This window comes from Nerophis lumbriciformis, linkage group LG14, assembly GCF_033978685.3.
Source record: "Nerophis lumbriciformis linkage group LG14, RoL_Nlum_v2.1, whole genome shotgun sequence".
Classification (NCBI taxonomy): Eukaryota; Metazoa; Chordata; class Actinopteri; order Syngnathiformes; family Syngnathidae; genus Nerophis; species Nerophis lumbriciformis.
This window is the reverse complement of record NC_084561.2, coordinates 20,516,324-20,540,950: the sequence shown is the minus strand read 5'-3', so window position 1 is coordinate 20,540,950 and position 24,627 is coordinate 20,516,324. Positions and strand designations below refer to the sequence as shown.

The following is a 24,627-nucleotide window of genomic DNA, read 5'->3' as shown; positions in this document are numbered from 1 at the left end:
TTTCAACTTCTTCTCATTAGATTACAACTGTTTGCTCTTTTATTCTATTTTTATGTTTTAGTTTTTTTGCTAATAATCATTTGAAAATTTGCCTTTTAGCCCATTAAAAAATGACCCAGGCTTCACTTTAGACACCCCTGATTTAGCATCTCCAATGCACTAATGTCTAACATGCCTGTTTTTGGAGTGTAATCTTTTATATAGATTCTACATAAACTTTCGTTTTCTTTTTGAGGTTGCCACTACTGTCATAATGAAAAATGAGCATTTCAAAATGTTCTCTTTTTATCCAAAACACCAAAGGAAAAAGTCATGTTTTTGTTTAAAAGACAAGCAAACTTTGGGTCATACGCAGGAAGGATTTTGTACAAATAATGAAAAAATAACAGAAATATTGATTATGCTTTGCACTTCAGTCAATGGTTTGTTCGTTTGTTTTCCCCACAAAATAAATCCTCAAATATGCATTTTTATTTTTATTTCGTCACAAATTGTTAACAAGCCAAATCATGAATTTATTCATTCAAACCATTTTTTTTTAAATTGATTGTCATTTATATATATTTATTTATTTCAATTATTTATATTTATATAAATATAAATATAAATATATATATATATATATATATATATATATATATATATATATATATATATATATATTTATATTTATATATAAGTTATATAATTTTATATATATAAATATAAATATATATTTATATTTATATATATATATATATATATATATATATATATATATATATATATATATATATATATATATATATATATATATATATTTATAATATTTATAATATTTATATGTATTACCCTATCCAATTGGTTGGATGATCATTGAAGTGTCCTGACAGCTTGATGAGAAGTTTTAGTCTGGGACTAATGAATTCTAATTAATATTGACATAAAAGCCATCATCAAACTTTACACAGGACCTTCAAGTCACACCTGAAAATGCGAGCAAAGCACCACGTTTCAAAGTGTATTAGTTGTATTCATTTTTGACGTGTGTTTGTTCAAGATGATGTGCTGCAGAAAAAGCAATACGAAAGGTTACTTTAAATTTGATTGGATGTGGCAAAAGACGATTGATGGAACAAATGAGAAATGTTGTCGGAGAGGAGAATTATTACACAAGGAGACGTCAGATGTCTGAGAGGGAAGCAAATCCCACAGGAATGTTCAAACATTCTGATCCAAACAATTCAGCTTTGAGTTGTATTAACATGAAAACAGAAACAAACAAACAAAATAAATATAATGTCCTGATGCACCTGCTACAGTAGACTGTATTTAATCACATTGCCACTGCTTTTATTGACATTGCCATCAAGAACTTTAAATAAAGGCTATATATATATATATATATATATATATATAGCTATATATATATATATCTACTAAACTTATCGTGGAAAAAATTAAAATCTTTCAATAACGGCTCAGCCAAAAATATCTCAGACATTTTTCGTTTTTTTTGCCCCAAAAATTACAAATTATCTTCTCCTACCATCACTATTCAATAATAACTGAGTATGTCAGGGGTATTACAAAAAAGTTTTTGTACAGTACATACAGAAGTATAAAAAATCTATATATTTTTTTTGTCAGAGCTACCGCTATATACTGTAACCGTATATTTGATGTAATGTTATGTGTATATATATTCTGATTTATATTAACATGATAGTTTATTTATTAGTATATTCACTATATACTATGGCTAGTACTAATATACTGTATACAGTATAGTACTAAATATATACCAAAAAAAGTACTGAAATTAAAAATATACTTGTATACTGTAGTATATATAAATCAAATGTACATGTTACATTATGTATTTGTTATTTATTTATATTAACATGATCTTTTACACTTTATATGTATTATATATGTCTGTTTATATATATATATATATATATATATATATATATATATATATATATATATATATATATATATATATATATAATACATATATATATATACATATGTACGGTATATGTTGTATATTATAGTACAGAATATGCACACTGAAATTACAATGAACATATAGTCTTTAAATAAAATGTAGTTACATATATTAATAGTGTTTTTGTTTAAACATGTTCAATTACGATTACGATTCAGGAGCTACGATTTGATTAAAAATTGATTATTGATGCATTTTTAATTCATGTATATTGCTGTAGTTTTACCTTTATTTTAGTTTCAAAGCGTTTATCAATTGCAACTTAAAAAAACCTATTCATTTGGAATAAGAAACCTTTAAATTAATTCCCACATTTTTTAAATTAATTAAAATGTGTGCAAAACTGAACCATAAGTGCCCGAGTAAAGGAGCTGGTCAGATCTCTCAGTGAGGTGGCTCGCTGCAGTGAGCCAAATTTTAGAACTGTCTGTATTAATTTATTTACAATAAATAAATTGATTATCGATTATTGACGTTTACTAATCGATTCTGTAATTGTCCATGTCCGAACTGCGATGCATCTAAAAATAGATTATTTCCCCCACCTCTAATTTACAGTCTATATATATCTATACAGTATGTGTGTGTATACATATATATATTTATATGTATATATATATATATATATATATATATATATATATATATATATATATATATATATATATATAGTGTGTATATATATACATATATATGTATATATATATATACATATATATGTATATATATATATATATATATATATATATATATATACATATATATATGTGTGTGTGTGTATATATATATATATATATATATATATATATATATATATATACACATATGTGTATATATATATATATGTGTGTGTGTGTGTGTGTATGTATGTATATGTATATACTGTATATATATGTATGTATATGTATATACTGTATATATACATATGTAAATATGTATTTATTTATATATGTATGTATGTTTATATTCATCTAAATCATGTGTTAACAAAAAATGTGTTCCTTTTGTTAATATTTTTATAACATTTTTGAATTAGTTTAATTACCTTGTTTTATAGAGAAATAGTTAGAAAAAGTACATTTTTAGACCCACTATAAAGTCCACAATGAACAAATGAATTAATTGCTGTGTTTTTAAAATCCTTTCAGGTAACGGCAGGTCCTACCAGCAGTGGATGTACACTGTGAAGGTATTCACATTACTATTTATACCCTACTGCTCTTATATATACTGTCCTGTACGTCTCCTTTTCACCCTTCACTCCATTTCTCATTTTTTGAAAGTTAATTAAAAGCGTGACTGACACGACGTTAAAGCCAAAGTCTGGGGCTCTGAGCGCACGGCCGGCCCGGATGTCCGCGTGCAGCTGCGGTGCATTGGGGGTGTGTGAAGCAGCGCGTGCAGCAGGACAGTGGAGACAGAAGTGATTTGACATGACAAGACGTCTGCGGACAAGACGTGTTGATCTGGCAGCAAACATCGACGCTGCGGCGTTAAACCGAGCCAGGAACATAGATCTCCCTCCTTCTTCATCGCTCTTTTCCTCTCCGTCTCTCTTTATTTCCCTCCCTTGCTTCTTCTCTGTCACAGACCCCAACCCACCCCCCCACCCGCTCCCAATCCAATCTGTCTCTTTCTCTCACTCACTGGCTCTCACTCTCCCCCCGCCGTCAGCTAGGACTGAATTAGTTCTCTAGAGTGCTCTTCAAAGGTTTGTTAAAGTTCACATTTCCTGACTGACAGGGATCTATAAGAGGGGCCCTCACCTCTTCCCTCTTCCCCTCCTTCTTCTGAAACGCTGTCTGCCATTTTCTCTATTTAGCTGTTTAGCCATCGCTTTGTGCTTTTTCTGAAGACCCAAAACGGAACGAGGCAAGATGCAGCAGGAGACACGCAGTGAGAGATATTGGCTTCCAAAATGTCAGTCGGCGGACCTCAAAGTAGAAATCAATCAAGTGTGGTCCCTTCCATCTTTCGCTCCTCAGAAAAGAAAAAAAAACCCTCCATAATGCTTCAGAACATAATAGAGTGATTGATACTGCCAGGTGTCACCACTGTTTCACTTGTATTGCAGTGCTATTTACAGCTGCCTCCTTTGATACTGAACATTTTTCTCTTTGGGTCAGATGATTTTTATTCACTTTTGTTTTAAATGACTAGATAGCTCAGGGTCAACAGTGGGGAAGTTTGTGTGTGGTAAAATCAAATGCCGCTAGTACTAACATAACACTACAACGTGAACTGTAATTGACACTGAGATGCGTGGCTCCATAAATAGTGTCTGTCGCTTTAATAGACGCCAGGTCTCAATTTGTGCGTTATCCACATAAGACAAATAATGGCCTCCCTCATAGTGACGCCTCAATGTTCCCTTATAGGTGAAAAAAAAGAGTTGTAACTGTAATCCATCTGCGGTCCCCTCCAAGGTTTCTCATTGTAGCCCATTGGGTTGAGTTTTTCCTTGCCCTGATGTGGGATCTGTCGTTGTGGCTTGTGCAGCCCTTTGAGACAACCGTGATTTAGGGCTATATACTGTAAATAAACTTTGATAGATTGATTGATAATAAGTTATCACCTCCGTTAATAAACGTAATTGATCAGGCAGGTATTCAAACGTTATGTTGATCATCTGACCAGCAGAACATACAGATGCACACTCTTTATGATTAGTTAGCCCTGGTGCAAGCATAAGATTGAGTGTACACAATCCAGAAAGAGACCCACTCATAAAAGTCTCACAAGTCAGCATTGTATTCATTTATTTATTTGGTAACACTTTAGTATGGGGAACATATTCACCATTAATTAGTTGCTTATTAACATGCAAATTAGTCACATATTGGCTCTTAATTAGTCATTATTAAGTACTTATTAATGCCTTATTCGGCATGGCCTTATTATACGTCCAGTAAGCCATTAACTAAGAGTCTTCCCTCAATAAGCTCAGAATTATTGCTTATTAGTAACCCTAAACCTAACCCTTATATGTTCCCCTAGTGTCCAAATAACTCTAAAATAAGTCTTTGTTACTTAGAATATGTTCCCCGTACTAAAGTGTTACCTTTTATTTTACTTTCAGCACTTGAAATCTTTGAACATTTACCTATTGATATAAAGTTATTCATTTTTATGGGCCGTATATATAATATGGCAGATATACATTGTGTGGATTCAAACTCAAAGCAGACAGCACTTGGTTCTTTCTCATTCTAGTTCAGAAGGCCCTGTAAAAAATAAAAACGTTTGTCTAATGCAGTGGTTCTCAAATGGGGGTACGCGTACCCCTGGGGGTACTTGAAGGTATGCCAAGGGGTACGTGAGATTTTTTTTAAATATTCTAAAAATAGCAACAATTCAAAAATATTTTATAAATATAAATAAAAACCTATCTTTTTTTCCAAATAGTTCAAGAAAGACCACTACAAATTAGCAATATTTTGCACTGTTATACAATTTGGGGGCTTTGTACCGAGGTTGTCGTTATGGCTTGTGCAGCCCTTTGAGACACTTGTGATTTAGGGCTATATAAATAAAGATTGATTGATTGATTGATTGAATTTAATAAATCAGAAACTGATGACATAGTGCTGTATTTTACTTCTTTATCTCTTTTTTCCAACCAAAAATGCTTTGCTCTGATTAGGCGGTACTTGAATTAAAAAAAAAAATCACAGGGGGTACATCACTGAAAAAAGGTCCAGAACCACTGGTCTAATGTATAAAAATCAATGTTGTCATGAATTTCTGACATATTCAATGCTGTAAATACCAAACCTCCAATATTCCACTCTGCAACTTACTTTTTTTTTTATTGCATATTTTGCATTTTCCCATTATAAAACTGTTTTTTTTATTTATTTTAGAAAAAGGTAAATGTTCAAAGATTTCAAGTGCTGAAAGTAAAATAAAAGGTAACACTTTTGTATGGGGAACATATTCTAAGTAACAACAACTTATTTTAGAGTTATTTGGACACTAGGGGAACATATAAGGGTTAGGGTTAGGGTTACTAATAAGCAATAATTCTGAGGTTGTTGAGGGAAGACTCTTAGTTAACGGCTTACTGGTTGTATAATAAGGCCATGCAGAATGAGGCATTAATAAGTACTTAATAATGACAAATTAAAAGATCATTTTCATTACATTTTAGCGGTTTAATGTCAGTTTACCTCATTTACACTTATCAAAGCTCTGAAAATGATGCTCATTGTTTTCTGGCACTATCTGTTGGTAAACAATATTTCCTTATTTTGCATTCGGCAAGAGTGAGATTTCTTCATGGAAAAAGCATAGTAATATACCAGGATTACAGTACCAGTAGAGTGAAAAAACAAGTTGCTTCTATATTGAAGTTATTATCATACATATTTATATTTATGACACCAAAAGACTTCCAAAAATTGCAAATAAATAGATATGATCAACATAGTATAAATCTCACGGAGATTCCCTAGCCGTTTTGAGAGTTTTGTGAGAATGCCATTCATGTGATCTGTGATGTAGCGTTCGGAACCACAGATCCCTTCCCTATCAACAACAATCCTAATAAAGCAGACTTTGTGAAAGCCATCAACGATTACTGTGGGAAAAATTATGATCCAGAACCTTTTATTTTTGAACCCGAACATAAAGAGTATGAGCAATAACTTTCGAAGCCGAGTGCTAAATGGATGCAGCTTTATTGAAACACTACAGCACCAGCAGCATTGCGAGGTGCTAAACATACAAACTAACCATAATAAATTATAATAAAAGAAACACTTACTGTACAATTTCCCCTTGCTGGGATGCTGACCGGTGGGACGCTCACATAATGCCATTTAGATGAAGATTCAATAGCAATCCTTACAAAGGGTTCAAACTAGTAGAATTGCGTCTTTTTTGCCATCTCGGGATGTCAACGTCGACTAGTCTTTCGGTCCATGGCCACGTGTGTCTACTACCAGGTGAGAGATGCATGAATTATAATCGAGAATTTACTTTTATCAAGTTTGAGACAAAACAGAAGCAGCTGTCGGCTTAGTGTGTCAACAATAGCAAGCAGTGTAAGCTAGCATTAGCTCACTGCTATCAGTGCGCCACTAAATTAGGCCATCTGCGTTGGTACTTAAAATAACTATCACTCATATTCAGTTAATTTCTAGGTCGTGACATGTAAATGGAGTATTGTTGGCGGTTTCTAGATGTTTGTCAGACGTTATAATGGGTGCAATAGAAGATCTTCGATCTGTTGACTCAATTGTTAGCTATTTATTTACTATTTCGAATGCATAAAAAAGCAAAGGATATGTTCTTGTCTAATAGGATTGTGATTGATAAACAGCACATCTCTTTCCAATTTTTGCGTATTTCTAGTATGACTGATCTAATAATATGGTCAGTGTGTAGAAGTGTTACTACAGTGACCTACATCTACGGAAATTGCAATATTTAAAACGGCCCACTGAATTTTTGGCATTTTGGGATGTTTATACGGTATTTTCACATACTTTGTGGATTGTAAATACGATTTGATATGGTTTAATGCAGTGTTTTTCAACCACTGTGCCGCGGCACACTAGTGTGCCGTGAGATACAGTCTGGTGTGCCGTGGGAGATTATCTAATTTCACATATTTGGGTTAAAAATATTTTTTGCAAAACAGTAATTATAGTCTGCAAATGATGTGTTGTTGTTGAGTGTCGGTGCTGTCTAGAGCTCGGCAGAGTGACCGTGTAATACTCTTCCATATCAGTAGGTGGCAGCCGGTAGCTAATTGCTTTGTAAAGGCAGGTAAAAAGGTGTTTTATGTTTAAACCAAAAATAAACAAAAGGTGAGTGTCGCTAAGAACGGGCATTGAAGCTTAGGGAAGGCTATGCAGAACGAAAGTAAAACTGAACTGGCTACAAAGTAAACAAAAACAGAATGCTGGACGACAGCAAAGACTTACTGTGGAGCAAAGACGGCGTCCACAATGTACATCCGAACATGACATGACATGACTATCAACAATGTCCCCACAAAGAAGGATAAAAACAACTGAAATATTATTGATTGCTAAAACAAAGTAGATGCGGGAAATATAAGACATGAAACTGCCACAGGAAAATACCAAAAAAAGAGAAAAAGCCACCAAAGTAGGAGCGCAAGACAAGAACTAAAACACTACACACAGGAAAACAGCAAAAAACTCCAAATAAGTCAGGGGTTGGTGTGACAGGTGGTGACAGTACACCTACTTTGAGACAAGAGCTATAGTGATGCATGGTTGGTTATGGTGTAAAGTCATATCCAATAATTGCGACAACAACTTTTTACTGTCAACTGAGTTTATGATTTCTGCTGGTGGTGTGCCTCTGGATTTTTTCAACGCAAAAAATGTGCCTTGGCTCAAAAAAGGTTGAAAAACACTGGTTTAATGGATACACAAATAGGGTTATTAAGTCAACTTGTTTTTCTACTCTACTGGTACGGTACTTCAAAAAATAGCAGTTGTAAAGTGTTCTTAAGAGAACGTGTGTATACTTTCCGTTTATATCATATTTCAACAATGTTGCAATTTAAAAACACAATGCAATTTTATAGTAAACAACAGACCCCCTGGTGAAAGTTCAGACTGCTAACCTTCAAACTGAACAATCATATGACATAAAGAACACATGTAATGGCCGTTTTGGGCCCCAGGAGTGCACAAGGGTTGAAGTGCCTATCTAGTCTTACCAACTATTATAAACCAGTTTATTGCTTAATTCTGAGATTATTTTGTGGATATGGATATGTTCATATGTTATGGTATCAGCGATTGTTCTACCATATCAGTTCTGCTCAGTTCTTCCCCCACAATAGTCAATGTTTTTGTGTATATATAGCTAAATATATATTACATATATGGTCTCTTACCACATATTGTAAAATACTTGTAATATTGTTTAATTTTATTCCAGAAAAAGTGTATCGATGAAAATTAGTTGACAGAATTAAAAATGACTGTATATCCATGTTAAGATAAAAATGATAGTCATCGGATCTTAGCTGTATTTAAGTAAATAAATGCCCCACTGTCAGCATGAGCATTTTCAAAATGACTGTTAAAATGTTGTTGTAGGCATCATTGTGTTTTAACACACACACACACACACACACACACACACACACACACACACACACACACACACACACACACACACACCGTTTAAATGATTTACACAAATCTACTCATTGACAACATGAGAACCTGGCTGGTTCGCCAATATTAAACACTCTAAGATCACCATGGCAACATCCATACCGCAAGCAATTAAGCAGCTTTTACTTTTGTGTAAAATTTCTGTTGTATTAAACTTACAACATCCATCCATCCATTTTCTACCGCTTATTCCCTTTGGGGTCGCGGGGGGCGCTGGAGCCTATCTCAGCTACAATCGGGCGGTAGGCAGGGTACACCCTGGACAAGTCGCCACCTCATCGCAGGGCCAACACAGATAGACACACAACATTCACACTCACATCCACACACTATGGCCAATTTAGTGTTTACATGAATCAGCTCATCTTATTGACCACAAGCGGTATAGAAAATACACAAATGTATCGTTAAATGTTGTTTCGTAGGAGTTCTCTGACATTTTTGACTGATTCATTTTTATTTCTTTTTTGCAAACAGAGAGGAGGAGCGCTTATCAATACAGCGGTGACGAAGGTAACGCTCTTGCATAATTGTCATAATTTTTTGTCTACAGTCAAAACTACATTAAGACTTGTATTTACATATTGATTGTTTTTTATTCCTATATCATTATTACTTATTTTACCTTATGAAATGATAATGATATTATGTTTGTAATAATACTATATTACCTTATACTTCTCTTCTCTTATAATTGCTTTTTTTAAATGTTTCTTTTATTATTATTTTTTACATAATTCCCGTTCTCCTTATGTATTGACCAAACAGGCAGGTTTTTTTGTATTGTGCATATTTTGGTCCATGAACATGACTCTGATTATGTAATCCAATGTTTACTAACACAGTAGGAAAATAAAAATGAAACCCGTTGGAGAAGAATGTTAAGGCTTTTGCCGTATTAAGCTGTATAACTGGTGGTCAAGGTGCACTTTAAGGTGATTATATTAGGATATTTTATTCAGCAGTGAAATTAGAAGTAAAACACATTTTTAATCTGTACGTGTGTGTGTGTGTTTCCTCGCAGGCCAAAAGCCATGCCAAGAGGGGTATCCGGGACATTAGGGGCCGACTGAAAGCACGGGTGAGCAGCAGCACGGACCTTCATACCTCTTATGCACAAACCCTCCCCCCACATACACACACAACCCTGTTGAAGAAAACACACGCTCTTCATACTAAGAGGCGGAAAGACTGCTTTACATGGAGCGTGTGATTCCAGCGCAGGGCTCTTTAATGACTGCTGAAGCCTGCTCAGCGCTTTGTTCATGCCTGTACATTTTTAACCAACGCCCCTCTGGCTATGGCCTGTCATGTCACCCGAGCCCCAGCCCTTCTTTCCCCTTTATTGTCTGCATATTTCATCAGCGAGCCTGTGATTTCCTCAAAGCTAATGTAACGAGGTGTATGTTTCCATAAGCCTGCTGGATTTGATAAGGCAAAAGCAGTTTGATCTGTCAGTCGAAAAGTGAGGAGAGAGGGGGGCGCGGATGATGAGCAACATGAGCAAGATGCTGCTAAATACACACGTACATAAACGGCGAATGGAAATCTCTTTAACTTAAGGTCTGCAAATAACATATTTTTCCTGCTGTTAGAAAGTCATTTCAAAGGATTCAGTTATCTTAAGATAGTGATGCTCGATGCAAATGAACAGAAAAGATAAATCCTTCATTTGTTAAACTATATGAGTCAGTTGAAAAGTGAGGAGAGGGAGGCGCAGATGATGAGCAAGATGCTGCTAAATACACACGTACATAAACGGCGAATGGAAATCTCTTTAACTTAAGGTCTGCAAATAACATATTTCTCCTGCTGTTAGAAGTCATTTCAAAGGATTCAGTTAACTTAAAATAGTGATGCTCGATGCAAATGAACAGAATATATAAATCCTTCATTTGTTAAACTATATGAGTGGTAGTGCACTGCAAAAACTGAAATCTAAGTAAGATTAAATATCTCAAATAAGGGTGATATTTGCTTATTTTCTGTCTGATAAGATAATTCTTCTCACTAAGCAGAATTTATGTTAGTGTTTTACTTGTTTTAAGTGTTTTGGTCCTAAATGATCTCAGTAAGATACTACAGCTTGTTGCTGAGATGTTATGACCTATATTGAGTAAAACATGCTTGAAACTAGAATATCAACTGTTGCAAAGCTGTGTCATCAACACTCACAAGTATAAAACTACTTTTTTAAAGTAATAATTTCTTATTTCAAGCATGAAAAAAAAAATCATAACTTTGACACAGTTGTGTCTCATAATTAAAACAGGACTTTGCTGTTTTATTTTCAATGAAACAATAAAACAATAGAACAAGTACTCATATAGTAGTACAGTTGGCACAGTACAGCAAACGGACAGTTAATATTTAAACATTTAACAAGTGACATTTCAAACTATTTTTAACAGAAATAGTTCATGCACATTCAGATAAATTCTTCAAAATTACAATAAAAAAAAATGTGGTCGGGGGTTTTATATATATATATATATATATATATATATATATATATATATATATATATATATATATATATATATATATTCCTTGCGCACTAATTGACTGAAAGAGCACGCATTTGGCGCGATGATGTCATTTTATCGATGGGAAAATGCAAGAAATGAAATGCCGAGTGCATAATATTTTTCAACATATTGAGCAAAAAGGTCTCATATTTGTTTTTTCTACCAAGAAAAGTGCACTTGTTATTAGTGAGAATATACTTATTTTAAAGGGGAACATTATCACAATTTCAGAATTGTTAAAACCATTCAAAATCAGTTCCCAGTGGCTTATTATATTTTTCGAAGTATTTTTCAAAATTTTACCCATCACGCAATATCCCTAAAAAAAGCTTCAAAGTGCCTGATTTTAACCATCGTTATAAACACCCGTCCATTTTCCTGTGACGTCACATAGTGAAGCCAACACAAACAAACATGGCGGAAAGAACAGCAAGCTATAGCGACATTAGCTCGGATTCAGACTCGGATTTCAGCGGCTTAAGCGATTCAACAGATTACGAATGTATTGAAACGGATGGTTGTAGTGTGGAGGCAGGTAGCGAAAACGAAATTGAAGAAGAAACTGAAGATATTGAGCCATATCGGTTTGAACCGTATGCAAGCGAAACCGACGAAAACGACACGACAGCCAGCGACACGGGAGAAAGCGAGGACGAATTCGGCGATCGCCTTCTAACCAACAATTGGTATGTGTTTGTTTGGCATTAAAGGAAACTAACAACTATGAACTAGGTTTACAGCATATGAAATACATTTGGCAACAACATGCACTTTGAGAGTGCAGACAGCCCAATTTTCATCAATTAATATATTCTGTAGACATACCCTCATCCGCTCTCTTTTCCTGAAAGCTGATCTGTCCAGTTTTGGAGTTGATGTCAGCAGGCCAGGGAAGCTAGGGTCGATAGGGGGTTTAGCTCGCTCGTCTGCGGGAACAAACTGCCGCCATTGCTTGCCGTGCTACCGAGGTCCTTTGTCCCTGAATTGCTCACACACTCCGGCAGATTCAATGGGGGTCTGGCGGCAGATTTCTTTGACTTTATAGTTCGAAATGCATCTGCTTTGAGTGTCGCAGGATATCCACACATTCTTGCCATCTCTGTCGTAGCATAGCTTTCGTCGGTAAAGTGTGCGGAACAAACGTCCAATTTCTTGCCACTTTCGCATCTTTGGGCCACTGGTGCAACTTGAATCCGTCCCTGTTTGTGTTGTTACACCCTCCGACAACACACCGACGAGGCATGATGTCTCCAAATACGGAAAACAGTCGAAAAAACGGAAAATAACAGAGCTGATTTGACTCGGTGTTTGAGAAAATGGCGGATTGCTTCCCGATGTGACGTCACAACGCTCCGAGAGCGAATATTAGAAATGCGTTTAATTCGCCAAAATTCACCCATTTAGAGTTCGGAAATCGGTTAAAAAAATATATGGTCTTTTTTCTGCAACATCAAGGTATATATTGACGCTTACATAGGTCTGGTGATAATGTTCCCCTTTAAGGTATTTTGGGGTTCATTGAGGTTAGCTAATTTGACTTGTTTTGAAAAGTCTTGACAAGCCGAATTTTCTTGTTCTATTGGCAGATATTTTTGCTTAGTTCAAATAAAATGCCCCTAACTTTTGTATTTTTTTTTTCTTGTTTTTGAACACTGACTTTTTGCAGTGTGTTCGGTATCATGTACATTTTATTTGATAACTCTTGACAAATCGGTACTTTAATGGTGTTCAAACCGGTACGCAAAAGTAGAGAAAACATACACATTTTGTTCGAAAACAACGTACAATTTGAATAAAATAATAGTTGAAATACAATTATAACAAGGATAATACATTCACCAATATGGAATGAAATATACAGAAAATTGTCATAATTATCACAGCAAAACCAGCAGAAAGTGCAAGAAAAATCACCTTTTTCAGTACATATGCATGGATTAATTTTGCACAATGCGATACTTGATTATATGCTCACAGATGGTACCTGGTGGTTTTTTGAGCACACTACAGCTCGTCCTGGATAGTCCCACTCCTAATGTTCAAATCACACGCATGATTCTCACAGAAATGAGGCATAAATACAGTGGTCCATCCATCCATTTGCTAACACTTGTCCCTTTCGGGGTTGCGGGGGGGTGCTGGAGCCTACCTCAACTGCATTCGGGCGGAAGGCGGGGTACACCACCTGCTGTAATTGATCAAAGTTTCCCCTAGATTGTCACGATACCTCTGGCGGTGGGGGAGTGGTTAGGGGTATGATGGAGGCGTGGTCACCATGACGTCATCATATAATTTGCTATGATATAATTTCTGTAAAAAGGCTTAAAAAATATATACATACATTTAAAAAGAAAACTGTGTAATATTTATTTAGTAGTAACATATATATTTTGTATTATATAATTTTGCTCTATTTTCAATTGTTTGCTGCTTATTACACAATATACTTTGTTGAGAATTTTTTAGAGACTTTTGGTGACTTTTTTTTTTTGTTTAAAATGGCTAGCAACAAATCTAGCATCTTTTTCTGGTGTTATTATAGACTCTACTTATAGTTTGTGCATTGGGCCGATGCTTTGGATTGGCAATAAAAGTTAGAAATAGCGTCCGACTTTTGACCTCTTCTGGGGGCTACAATACATTATATTACTTGAATTTCTTTTCACGTGAAAAAAACACCTTATTTTTTAAGTGCGCCGACTTCAATTTTACAATCAGTTAAGATTTAGGGGAAACCCTGTTGATTTATAATTCTGGTTCTTGTTAATCCTACTTACAAGAGTTGTGTATTGATTTTGCAAAAAAAGTTACTTACAAGATGTTACTTGCAAGCACTTGTTGTTTAGTATGCATCTTTTGAGAAATACGACCACATTTTTGAGCATTTTGGCCATAAACATTCTAGCTCGATGCTTACAGTTGTGCAGGTAAAAAAAAATAACACCCAGGATAAAACCGGCGGTAACTGCATTTCAGTTTCAATAATTTAGTTACTATTTAGGGATGGGTACCGAATCCAATTCTTTTTTGGCGCCAACCGAATCCCGCCGGTCCTACTGGGCGCAGATTCACGTAAAATCCAACGGTGCCACGTTTCCGTACCTGGTTGCGCATCACATAATGCTCGCTGTCTAACTCAGCCGGCCGAATCTTCGCATTTTGGCACTTGACGATCACTCTAGCTGCACTGAGCGTATACTCAGCCAAACTACCTCCAGGTGAAGTTGCAATAACTGACTAAAAAAAAAAACGCGCCAACGTGAGTACGTCTCCACTTTTCTAAAAATGCGCTACATTGATGCCATGGCTTTGCTAATGACATGCCACTTATTACCATTAACGATTTTTTGTGGCGACTTAAACACCTCCAAATTTAATAATGACAACTTCAACTAAGATGCATGTTACAGTCAAACAGCTGATGCGTAATAAGCACAATACTTACTTTGTTAACACTTTGTAGGGTGCAACAGACAACAAAAACTGAACTGATCAACACACTATAAACTTGACACTCCTGCCATTTAATATCTTGGACTTGCAACTGAGCAATTGAGACTCCGAAATGTCATAATAAGACAAGATATAACTGGACAGCAGTTCTCATAATCAGATCATTTTAAAATGTTGCAATAAAAAATTGATAATATGATCAAAAGCGATTATTGTTTTTTAACACATACATAAGTTCGGAAATTAGTACCGTTAAGTACCGGTATGGATTTCCAGGTACCGTGAATTGGTACCATATTGGTTCATATGTGAACAGTACCCATCCCTACTATTTAGTTACTACGACATTGTGAATGTGAGTGTGAATGTTGTCTGTCTATCTGTGTTGGCCCTGTGATGAGGTGGCGACTTGTCCAGGGTGCACCCCGCCTTCCGCCCAAATGCAGCTGAGATAGGCTCCAGCACCCCCCGGGACTCCAAAAAAGGGACAAGCGGTAGAAAATGGATGGATGGATGGACATTCTTGCTACCCAAGAGTGTACAACAGTTAAATTAAATTAAAGTTAAAGTTAGTTACATTTGTATGCACGCACAACACTTAAAACCTTTTAGTATGTCAGTATGTGGAATTAAATTATAGAATGGATTAAGAAGAGAAGTCAAACAAAGTACTAATATGATCCAGTTTAAGAAACTGTTCCAACACAAAGTGTTTACAAAGTACAAGGAAGAAGAATCCTGATAAACATCTACAACCTTATTGAATCATAACTTATAAACAACTATTTATTAATGATAACCTATTTATTTATACTTAACATAATTGTTTTTGTAGCGAATAGCTGTGCAAAAAGGAATATAGGAACATTTACCTTATTTGGCGCTGTCTGATCAAAATTATCCAACACTTCAGAATGGTTCCCTTTTCTTAGTTTCATTTAGATCAATGATGGCAACAAATATCAAATGAATGTGGCACACAACTCTTCCGTCTTTTGTGGCCGAAAGAAGCACTTCCTGAGTTTGGCACATCACAGTCAAATGACACAGCGGTATCGGTCACGTTTTTTCTTAAAGTGACACACACACACGAGTGTAAGTATCACTTGTTGTGTTTTATAATGCATCGATGCTTCATTGTCGTTTGACCCATAGTTACTATTAAGTTACAAGTATTTACTGTATTTTCCGGACCATAGAACACACTGGTATATAAGCTACACCCACTAAATCTTAGGAAATAAAACTATTTTTCCATGTATAAGCAACATGTATGTGTATATATATACACTTTGTGAAATGAGTTATTTACACAGAAAAAAATAAATAAATGTTTTCTTACCTACCTTAATTGTTTTCAAACTGTGCCTGTAAAACGGCAGTAAAACAAAACAGACGTCATTGCCATGGACCCACTCGCTGCGAAAACTAGCTCTCAATCAGCCAAACAGACTCAATAACTCCACGGTGACGTCTTGGTAAATTACTGATGAGTTAGTGAAACTGAAACAATACAAAAAGAATGCCATTATAAGTTAACAATACTAACACAGACACACATTAGCATATTAAAGACGCTAGCTTCATTACATTACGATAGCATGTACAAATATGCATGAAAACACTCCTACAGACATCAAACATGGGATGGTTTAGTAAGTATAATTAGTTTTACTTATACTGTAAAACTTACAAACGTTGCTTGGAGGGATAAATGAAGAAACCATGCAAGTAGAAACGGCATGGAAGATTAGAAGCCCGAACGGCACTTCTACTTCCGGTTCAAAGATTTAAACAGCAGGAAGGAATTCACATTCACCCAGAAGCACCTAGTGTGCGAACTCATCCAAAAGATGGCATCACAGCACAAACAATTTCACACCTTTGCAGTGTATTTGCATGTATTTTATGGAAACTATTGCCTTCAGCGACAGCGAAGAAGAATCCATAAAATAGCCGCACCATTTTATAAACTGCAGGGTTTAAAGCATAGGGAAAAAATAGATACTTAGAGTCCGGAATTTACAGTAGTCGGTAATTTCAAAGTCTTCCCCAGATGTTACCAGATTTTGAGCAAATAAATATAGTACATTCAAGTAAAACATTAAAAAAAATCCTGTATGACATTCTGACCATAAAATTGCACTTGTGTCCAATTATTAGGCTCTTTTTAAAAAATTGGCCCTATTATGCAAAACCAACTTTTTTTACCTATTGATAGCTGCTGTTGTGTATTTGGAATCTGCATATGTCCCGAAAATGTGAAAACAAACGGTGGGGGCATGGCGGAGTTACTTATAAAATAATCTTGCCATTTTTCATACTTCCACTATATTATGACATTTTTCGCACCCATGAGATCACCGGATTATACATATATGGTGTACATTTACCGGGCTTTGCGCCGGTCCGCCATTGTAGTCCGACGCAGTAGTCAATATTCTCTTTTCGCTATCCTTTTGTTGTGGGGCAGACTGGCTCCTACATGCACATGCATCCTCTGCTGTTGCTATTTGTAATGCAAAGTAGCATATAGTTCCAATTTAATCTGTCAGTAAACTGGCTATGGATGTACTAAGAACTACAACATGGTTGACAAAAGAACACAGTCGAAGTGGAGGCACGTATATCAAACCGCCCACCAAACGTCACATGCTGAAGAGACGGCTTGAAAACGGTCTGTAAAACATAATCTGTGCAAAATTTTGACCAAAGAACCACCATTACATGTTATGTGGATCAGTAGTTCTCAAACTTTTTTACCAAGTACCACTTCACAAAATGTACCACCATAATGACAAACAGTAAAATACAGTAGCATAGTAAGCCTTAATATTTAAAAACAAAGCAGAAGTTTTATTTCACAAGTATATTTAATGTTTTGGTCACTGTAACATTACACACAGTTTGAACAGTAACACCTTGTTTGAATTTAGGAATACAAAAAAAGACTGTACTTTAATCAAGTGATTATTTGGCGTACCACTAGATAGAACCCCGTAGCACTAGTGGTACATGTACCACAGTTTGAGATGACTGATGTAGACCACAAGGAAGTATTTTAAATGCAGAAAAAAAATCATAATATGACCCCTTAAATACAGCAAATGAGTAATAACCAGTCATTATTCATGATTGATCCAAATTCAAATGATTAAAAAATATAATCATTTGACAGCACTACTATTTTTGTGACTGGCACATGTAATTGGAAATTGTCAGCTAATAAACAAAAGACCAAATTACTTTTTTTCCCCCCAAATAAATAGAATTATTATTATTATTATTATTATTTATTTATTTATTTTGTATATGGACAGTGTGCATGATACATTATTCGCAAGGAATCAAGTACACCACATTTGGCTATCGTCCAATTTCCATTTGTAGTCCTTTGTTTGGCACTACCTGACATACAGTAAACAGCACATGGGAGAAAACCAACGACACAACTTAAGAAAAACATTAAAATGAGAACTTAAAAGATGACATGTACTAATACTAGGGGTGTAACGGTACACAAAAATTTCGGTTCGGTACGTACCTCGGTTTAGAGGTCACGGTTCGGTTCATTTTCGGTACAGTAAGAAAACCACAACATATAAATTTTTTGGTGATTTATTTACCAAATTTGTAAACAATGGCTTTATCCTTTTAACATTGGGAACACTATAATAATTCTGCCCACGTTAATCAACATTAAACTGCCTCAAGTTGTTGCTCAGATTAAATAAAATGACAAAACTTTTCTTCTACATATAAAAAGTGCAACATTAAACAGTTTCAAGTCAACTCATCATGCTTAATTTATTACAGCATTTGGGAAGCCTGTAGTTGATTTTTATTACGTAAATGTTATATTTTTATCAACATGTGATAGCAGGGACCCTGCCATTCAAAACTAGGCTGCTCCATTACCAATGATTAATGTAACTATAGCTGAAAAAATAGTACAATAGCAATAGGAGAGACTATTCATCCCTGAACACCATGGAGTTCATGTAGGCTTAATGATGTAGTTACATTATTATATCAACTATCAGAGACAGAAACTCTTCATTTAACATAATGTCCTTTTTTGCTGCTTCAACACAGCTCAATCAACACAGAAAAAGGTAGTGAAATAACAGACAGACAGGGCTTTGCTGTCCGTAACACACACACACACACACACACACACACACACACACACACACACACACACACACACACACACACACACACACACACACCGCAAAATTAGCTAACGTTATGCTAAAAGCTAATTAGCCTTCACCTCAAGCCAGGACTGCGAGCGAGCTGAGCTGCAGTTTTTGTTTCTAGAAGGTCAACGGTCTCATAGTGATGTTACTAGTAGTTGACTGGGAGGTGTTTATTATCATTTGGGGAGAGTCCGCTGCCTTATGCTCACCTGCTAAACACCTACCTGCTCATCACAACACTAAGCACTGACTACATGCGCTCTGAATACGCACTGCTGATTGGCTGTTACCGCTCTGTGTGTAACCAATCAGATGGTTGTGTGGGTGGGACAATGCTGGGTGCTGTGTAGAGTACTGACAGAGACAGAGGCAGAAAGCGGAGCAGCTTGTTAAAAGACTTTAGCTTCGGCGGCTACTTAATATGTTCGTGTGGAAACTCGTTCGGTACACCTCCGAACCGAACCGAAACCCCCGTACCGAAACGGTTCAATACAAATACGCGTACCGTTACACCCCTAACTAATACAACACAAAACAGCAACATTACAAAAGCACATCTACACACCTCCTCTAACAATTCCCCATTATTCAAAAGGAGACTTACACAACTGTTCATATACAAAATCATATGCTAGAATGTATAAGTCATGACGTCCCTATGCAAAGTGGCTTGCAATTAAAAAAATGTGCAAAGAAACAATGCATTAATTACAAAACACCTACAATAAAATGATTTCAGACCACACCACAATACACAGCTATGATGGATATTTTATAGAATGCATGCTTAAAACCTATAATTTATACGGTGAATAAATGATTGCATACAATTAAAAGCTGTACTATGAATACACAGGTAAAAATACTGCAATCGTAACCATGCCAGTGGTTCTCAAACTGTGGTACATGTACCATCTAATGGTAAGCCAAATAATCAATTAAATGTTCAAACTGTGTAATGTTGCAGTGGCCAAAAATATTAAATATACTTGTTAAACAAAACCTCTGCCTTGTATTTAATGAGTACTTAGGCCTACTAAGCTACTGTATTTTTATGTTGGCCATTATAGTAGTGCTTGGAGAGCCAAGTGTGGTACTTGGTAAAAAAAAAAAGGTTTGTGAACCACTAAACTATTGCTACATAATGTATAGCATTTTACAATTCTAATCCAGTCAATGTTGGCAACACTGGTTGTTCTATAACCAATTTAGGATAGGATAGACATTATTTATCCCACATTATTTCAGTGTAAAATTGAGATTTAGTATGCACATGGCACAAATTAAACAAAAGAAAGGACAAAAGAGTGAAACTTTATTCAATTAGTAGGACACAAGAAATGAAAACACTAAATGTCACACAAAAACATGACATTATATCTACATTATAATATTTATACTGTATAGTCTTATGATTGTGTAAATTGTGTGTGCTTGTACTAGATCATATAGTGGTAACTTTGCAGCCGGAAAGTCCTTAAGGGGAACACCTTACAGAAGTGATTATCAAACTGTGGTATTCGGGCTCCATCTAGTGGTGTGCCAAATAATTACTTGATTGAAGTAGAGTGTTTTATTTTCTCATATTCAAACAGTGTTCTTTTTCAAAATGTGTGTAATGTTACAGTGCTCAAAAATCTTAAATAAAACCTCTGCCATGTTTTCAATGAATACTTAGGCCTGCGTTGCTACTGTATTTTAATGTTGGTCATTATGGTGGTACTTGTAGAGCCAAGTATTCTCTTAGGTGGTACTTGGTAAAAAAATAATTTTGAGAACCACCGCCCTACAAAATTGGTTCATCTATAACAGCTTGTTTCATTCTGGGGTTTAAGAAAAATGTAGACGAAGTGAAATAACAAGTGACTTATCGAAAACAGCAACAATAATTGCTAAATCCTGTGTACTCCATTCACAAAGTGATTTATGTGTATATGCAGCGTTGAGTATGGGAGGTTTCGGAGCACAGCCAGCATGATATTTTTCAAGTTTTTTGTACACTAACACAAAAAAAAACGTATTTATCTTCCCTTTTTCTCCCTCACAGGAAGAAGAGGAAGAGGGGATGACAGTATGTGCAGGGTCCCCCACCAGCACCAAGAGTCTGTCTCCAAGGCGACTGCAGAGGATGAGACAGGTATGACACACACACACGCACACACACACACACACACACACACCAGCAAATGAGTTAACTTCTGCTGCACTAATGCCGGAGCTTGACCGTCAAGGATCAGCCTTCCACCTCATTACTTCCCGCTATCCCTTTCTCCATCCCAACACTCCTCATTTTCCCTCTCAGAACTCTCTTGTTGTGACAGTGCCAAAAGTAATGATAAGCATTTTCTTTTCTTTCAACGCACTCGTCTTGTGCATGCAGTGGCGCTCTTTGAACAGTGCGGACAACAGAAACAAATAGTGAAAAACTATCTTGCGAACGATGGCTGTGTGTTGGTAGTCTGTGTACACACACACACACACACACGCACTATAAGGTGAGGTTAGAGTGTATCGCGGTGTACACTTAATGTAAACATTCACTTTTCAGTTGGAGCTAACTGATTAAATGCATGCATGTCTGGACAGTGCTTAACACATGCATGCATCCTCAGGGATACATACATTTACTCCCCATTCTTATATGAAAACACGGCGACTAACATAATGCCCGCATGCACACGGTGACATTTTGGTCACGCTCGCGTAAGAGTGTGATTAGGAAAGACTGTGCAGTTCCCTAATTAGCATTGTGTGTCCAGTGTGTGTGTGACCAAGTAGGACATTCTTAGCACACAAGAAGGTGCGAAGGCCTGAGGGAGGGAGGAAAAGCAGAGCAACGGCAATTAGGGCTTTTTTTTTTCCAAAGGCCTACTCCTCGGACTCCCTCCTCTCTCTCTCTCTCACACACACACACACACACACACACACACAAAGGATGTGCACAGATTAACAGTTAACACACACGCACCGTATTAAGGATACACACTCTCTCACACACGTGTCCGTGCCATCAGGGGGCTGCTCATTGCCACGGTAACGGGTCCCTGGAGACCATTGGAGGAGGGCCACATAGTACCCAGGAGTGCATGTCCCACAGCTGTTTGTGTGTTTTTACATTGTCCAGCAGGACATCCTCATCGCTCTTTAAGTGTTAAGTGTTACTCTGACCCACACACACACACACACACACACACTTTAAACACTTTTTTTAAGCTACTATTTTCTGACACTTTTAATGCGCTTCTTACTTTCTATCCTCATATAAAACATTACTTTACCATCATAGTAAGTAAAAAGCACATTTTATACAATAGAAAAAACAGTTTTATCCATCTAATCTATGTTTGTCTCTTTTGCTGCGCTTTTTTTTTTCTCTTTAACTCACAGTAAAGTCTTGATACTATTGTTCTCTGTGGACCAGGTGCTCATTGCCAGAAATCGACCTCAGTGGAAATAAGCTAAGTTAAATACAGGTTAAGTGTTGCAGGTTTAAAAAAAACAAAAAAACCTACTTGAGCACAGGGCAATGTCCCCTGATCAGAAAAAGAAGAAATGATTCATATGTGTAAAAGTGGAATAAGTGTCTTCCGGGTGAAAGAGGAGGTTATGTTAGCCATAATAATAAAAGAGATAACTTTTTTTGTACCCATTCTAAAGGATCATTTTAATGTTAGTTTAGATTGTGTTATTTTATTGTCATGAAATTATGACATGTTAAAAGAAACACCATGCATATATATATATATATATATATATATATATATATATATACTATATATATATATATATATATATATATATATATATATATATATATATATATATATATATATATATATGTATATATAATATATATATATATATATATATATATATATATAAAATTGTGTAGATATGTAAAAAAAAATAAAATAAAGGACATGTTAAGAAAGTACTAAAACAAAGTACAAATTATAGGCACTTAAGCAATGACAGAAGGGTGTGGCTGTCTTCTGCAGCATTTAGATATAGCCCAAAATAAAATGTATTTATGTAAAGTAATGTAAACAATCATTTAGAACAGTCGTCTTCAATTCAGTTTTTTCAGGGGAAATCATTTTTCTTAGCAGAAATGGTCAAAAAATATAAAAATACAAATAATACAAACACAATTATAATATTACAAATACAAACAACATGTTAATTAGCAATTTGCCTTTAAACTGTACGGTTACATTATTTGGGTGATGTTGATGCCGCCTGATGAGCTATAAATTTGAAACTGGTGAAATAATTGTTTAACAAAAGTCTAACTCAAAGAGGAGGAAACAAATTATCTTAAGGATATGTTATATTCAAATTAACTACATTTGATTAAATGTATTTTATTCAGTTTTGTATTTTAATTTGAGTATTCATGGATGTAATTATCTACGCATTCTTTAATTATATACTACATAAAAAATAATATATGCTATAATAATGAATTTTGTGGTATAAGGTCATCAGGTATTCTGTTGTTAATAAAGAATCAGATTATTATATCTGAGTGATGGGGCAGGACATTCTAAGCTTTTGCTTCTTCCTGCTCTTTTTCAGACACACAGGTAATTTCCTTTTTTTTTAATTTACCTTGTTAAAATTGCATAGATGAAGACTATTTTTGGTTGTTGTGATCAAAACAAAGGATACAGTCTAAAGAATCAGCATTCACCAAAAATTAAAAATAACTCATAATGTGCCTCGTTAATGAATAATCGACCTTAACTGGGCGTTTACATTTTTAGAACTATAAAAAAAATAATTGGCTGCAGTTTGTTTAATTAGGTTGTAATATATGTGTCCCTTTAACAGTTTGCAAAAAAATGCACAGAAATTTTTTTTGAATACCGTAAATGGACTCCTTGTGATGCTACAGCTCCATTTTTAGTATTTTGCATATTTCAACATGTGACTCAGTTATTTTGTGTTTTCTAAAAAATTTAAATAAAAAAGACTTAATGTGACCATATTTATTTTCTTCTGCTTGACAAAATGGTCCACAAAGGTGAAAAGCATCCAGCAGCAACCAAACCTTAAAAAATGTAATTTGATTAAAAAGAAAAAAAAAAGATAAAAACATTCCATTCTCCTTGATGAAAGAAACCGCTTTTGTTTGTTGTTATTCATTTTTCCAACCACCACTCTCCCCGCCCCCCTCCTTGAAATCATCAAACCCAGGTCAGCTCTTTTTAATGAATCCTAGAAAAATGAGTGTTGAATGAGTGAAGTTCACAGTGGATTTGATGAGCCACCACGCGTGCCAA

The 24,627-nt window shown here is 35.3% G+C and overlaps 1 protein-coding gene and 1 long non-coding RNA gene across 2 annotated transcripts in view; one reads left to right on the top strand and one right to left on the bottom strand.

The window, feature by feature from the left end:
- Positions 1–16,131, bottom strand: part of LOC140679396 (uncharacterized) — a 41,653-nt gene extending 25,522 nt beyond the window's left edge. Inside the window, exon 1 of the long non-coding RNA XR_012050811.1 lies at positions 16,013–16,131. This is a non-coding gene — a long non-coding RNA (uncharacterized lncRNA). The remainder of the gene's footprint in view (positions 1–16,012) is intronic.
- dennd1b (DENN/MADD domain containing 1B) overlaps positions 1–24,627 on the top strand; it is a 362,658-nt gene that overhangs the window by 308,735 nt on the left and 29,296 nt on the right. The window contains exons 17-20 of the mRNA XM_072914655.1: positions 3,142–3,182; positions 9,637–9,672; positions 10,184–10,240; positions 21,390–21,479. Coding sequence (XP_072770756.1) covers positions 3,142–3,182; positions 9,637–9,672; positions 10,184–10,240; positions 21,390–21,479 — 224 coding nt within the window. The remainder of the gene's footprint in view (positions 1–3,141; positions 3,183–9,636; positions 9,673–10,183; positions 10,241–21,389; positions 21,480–24,627) is intronic.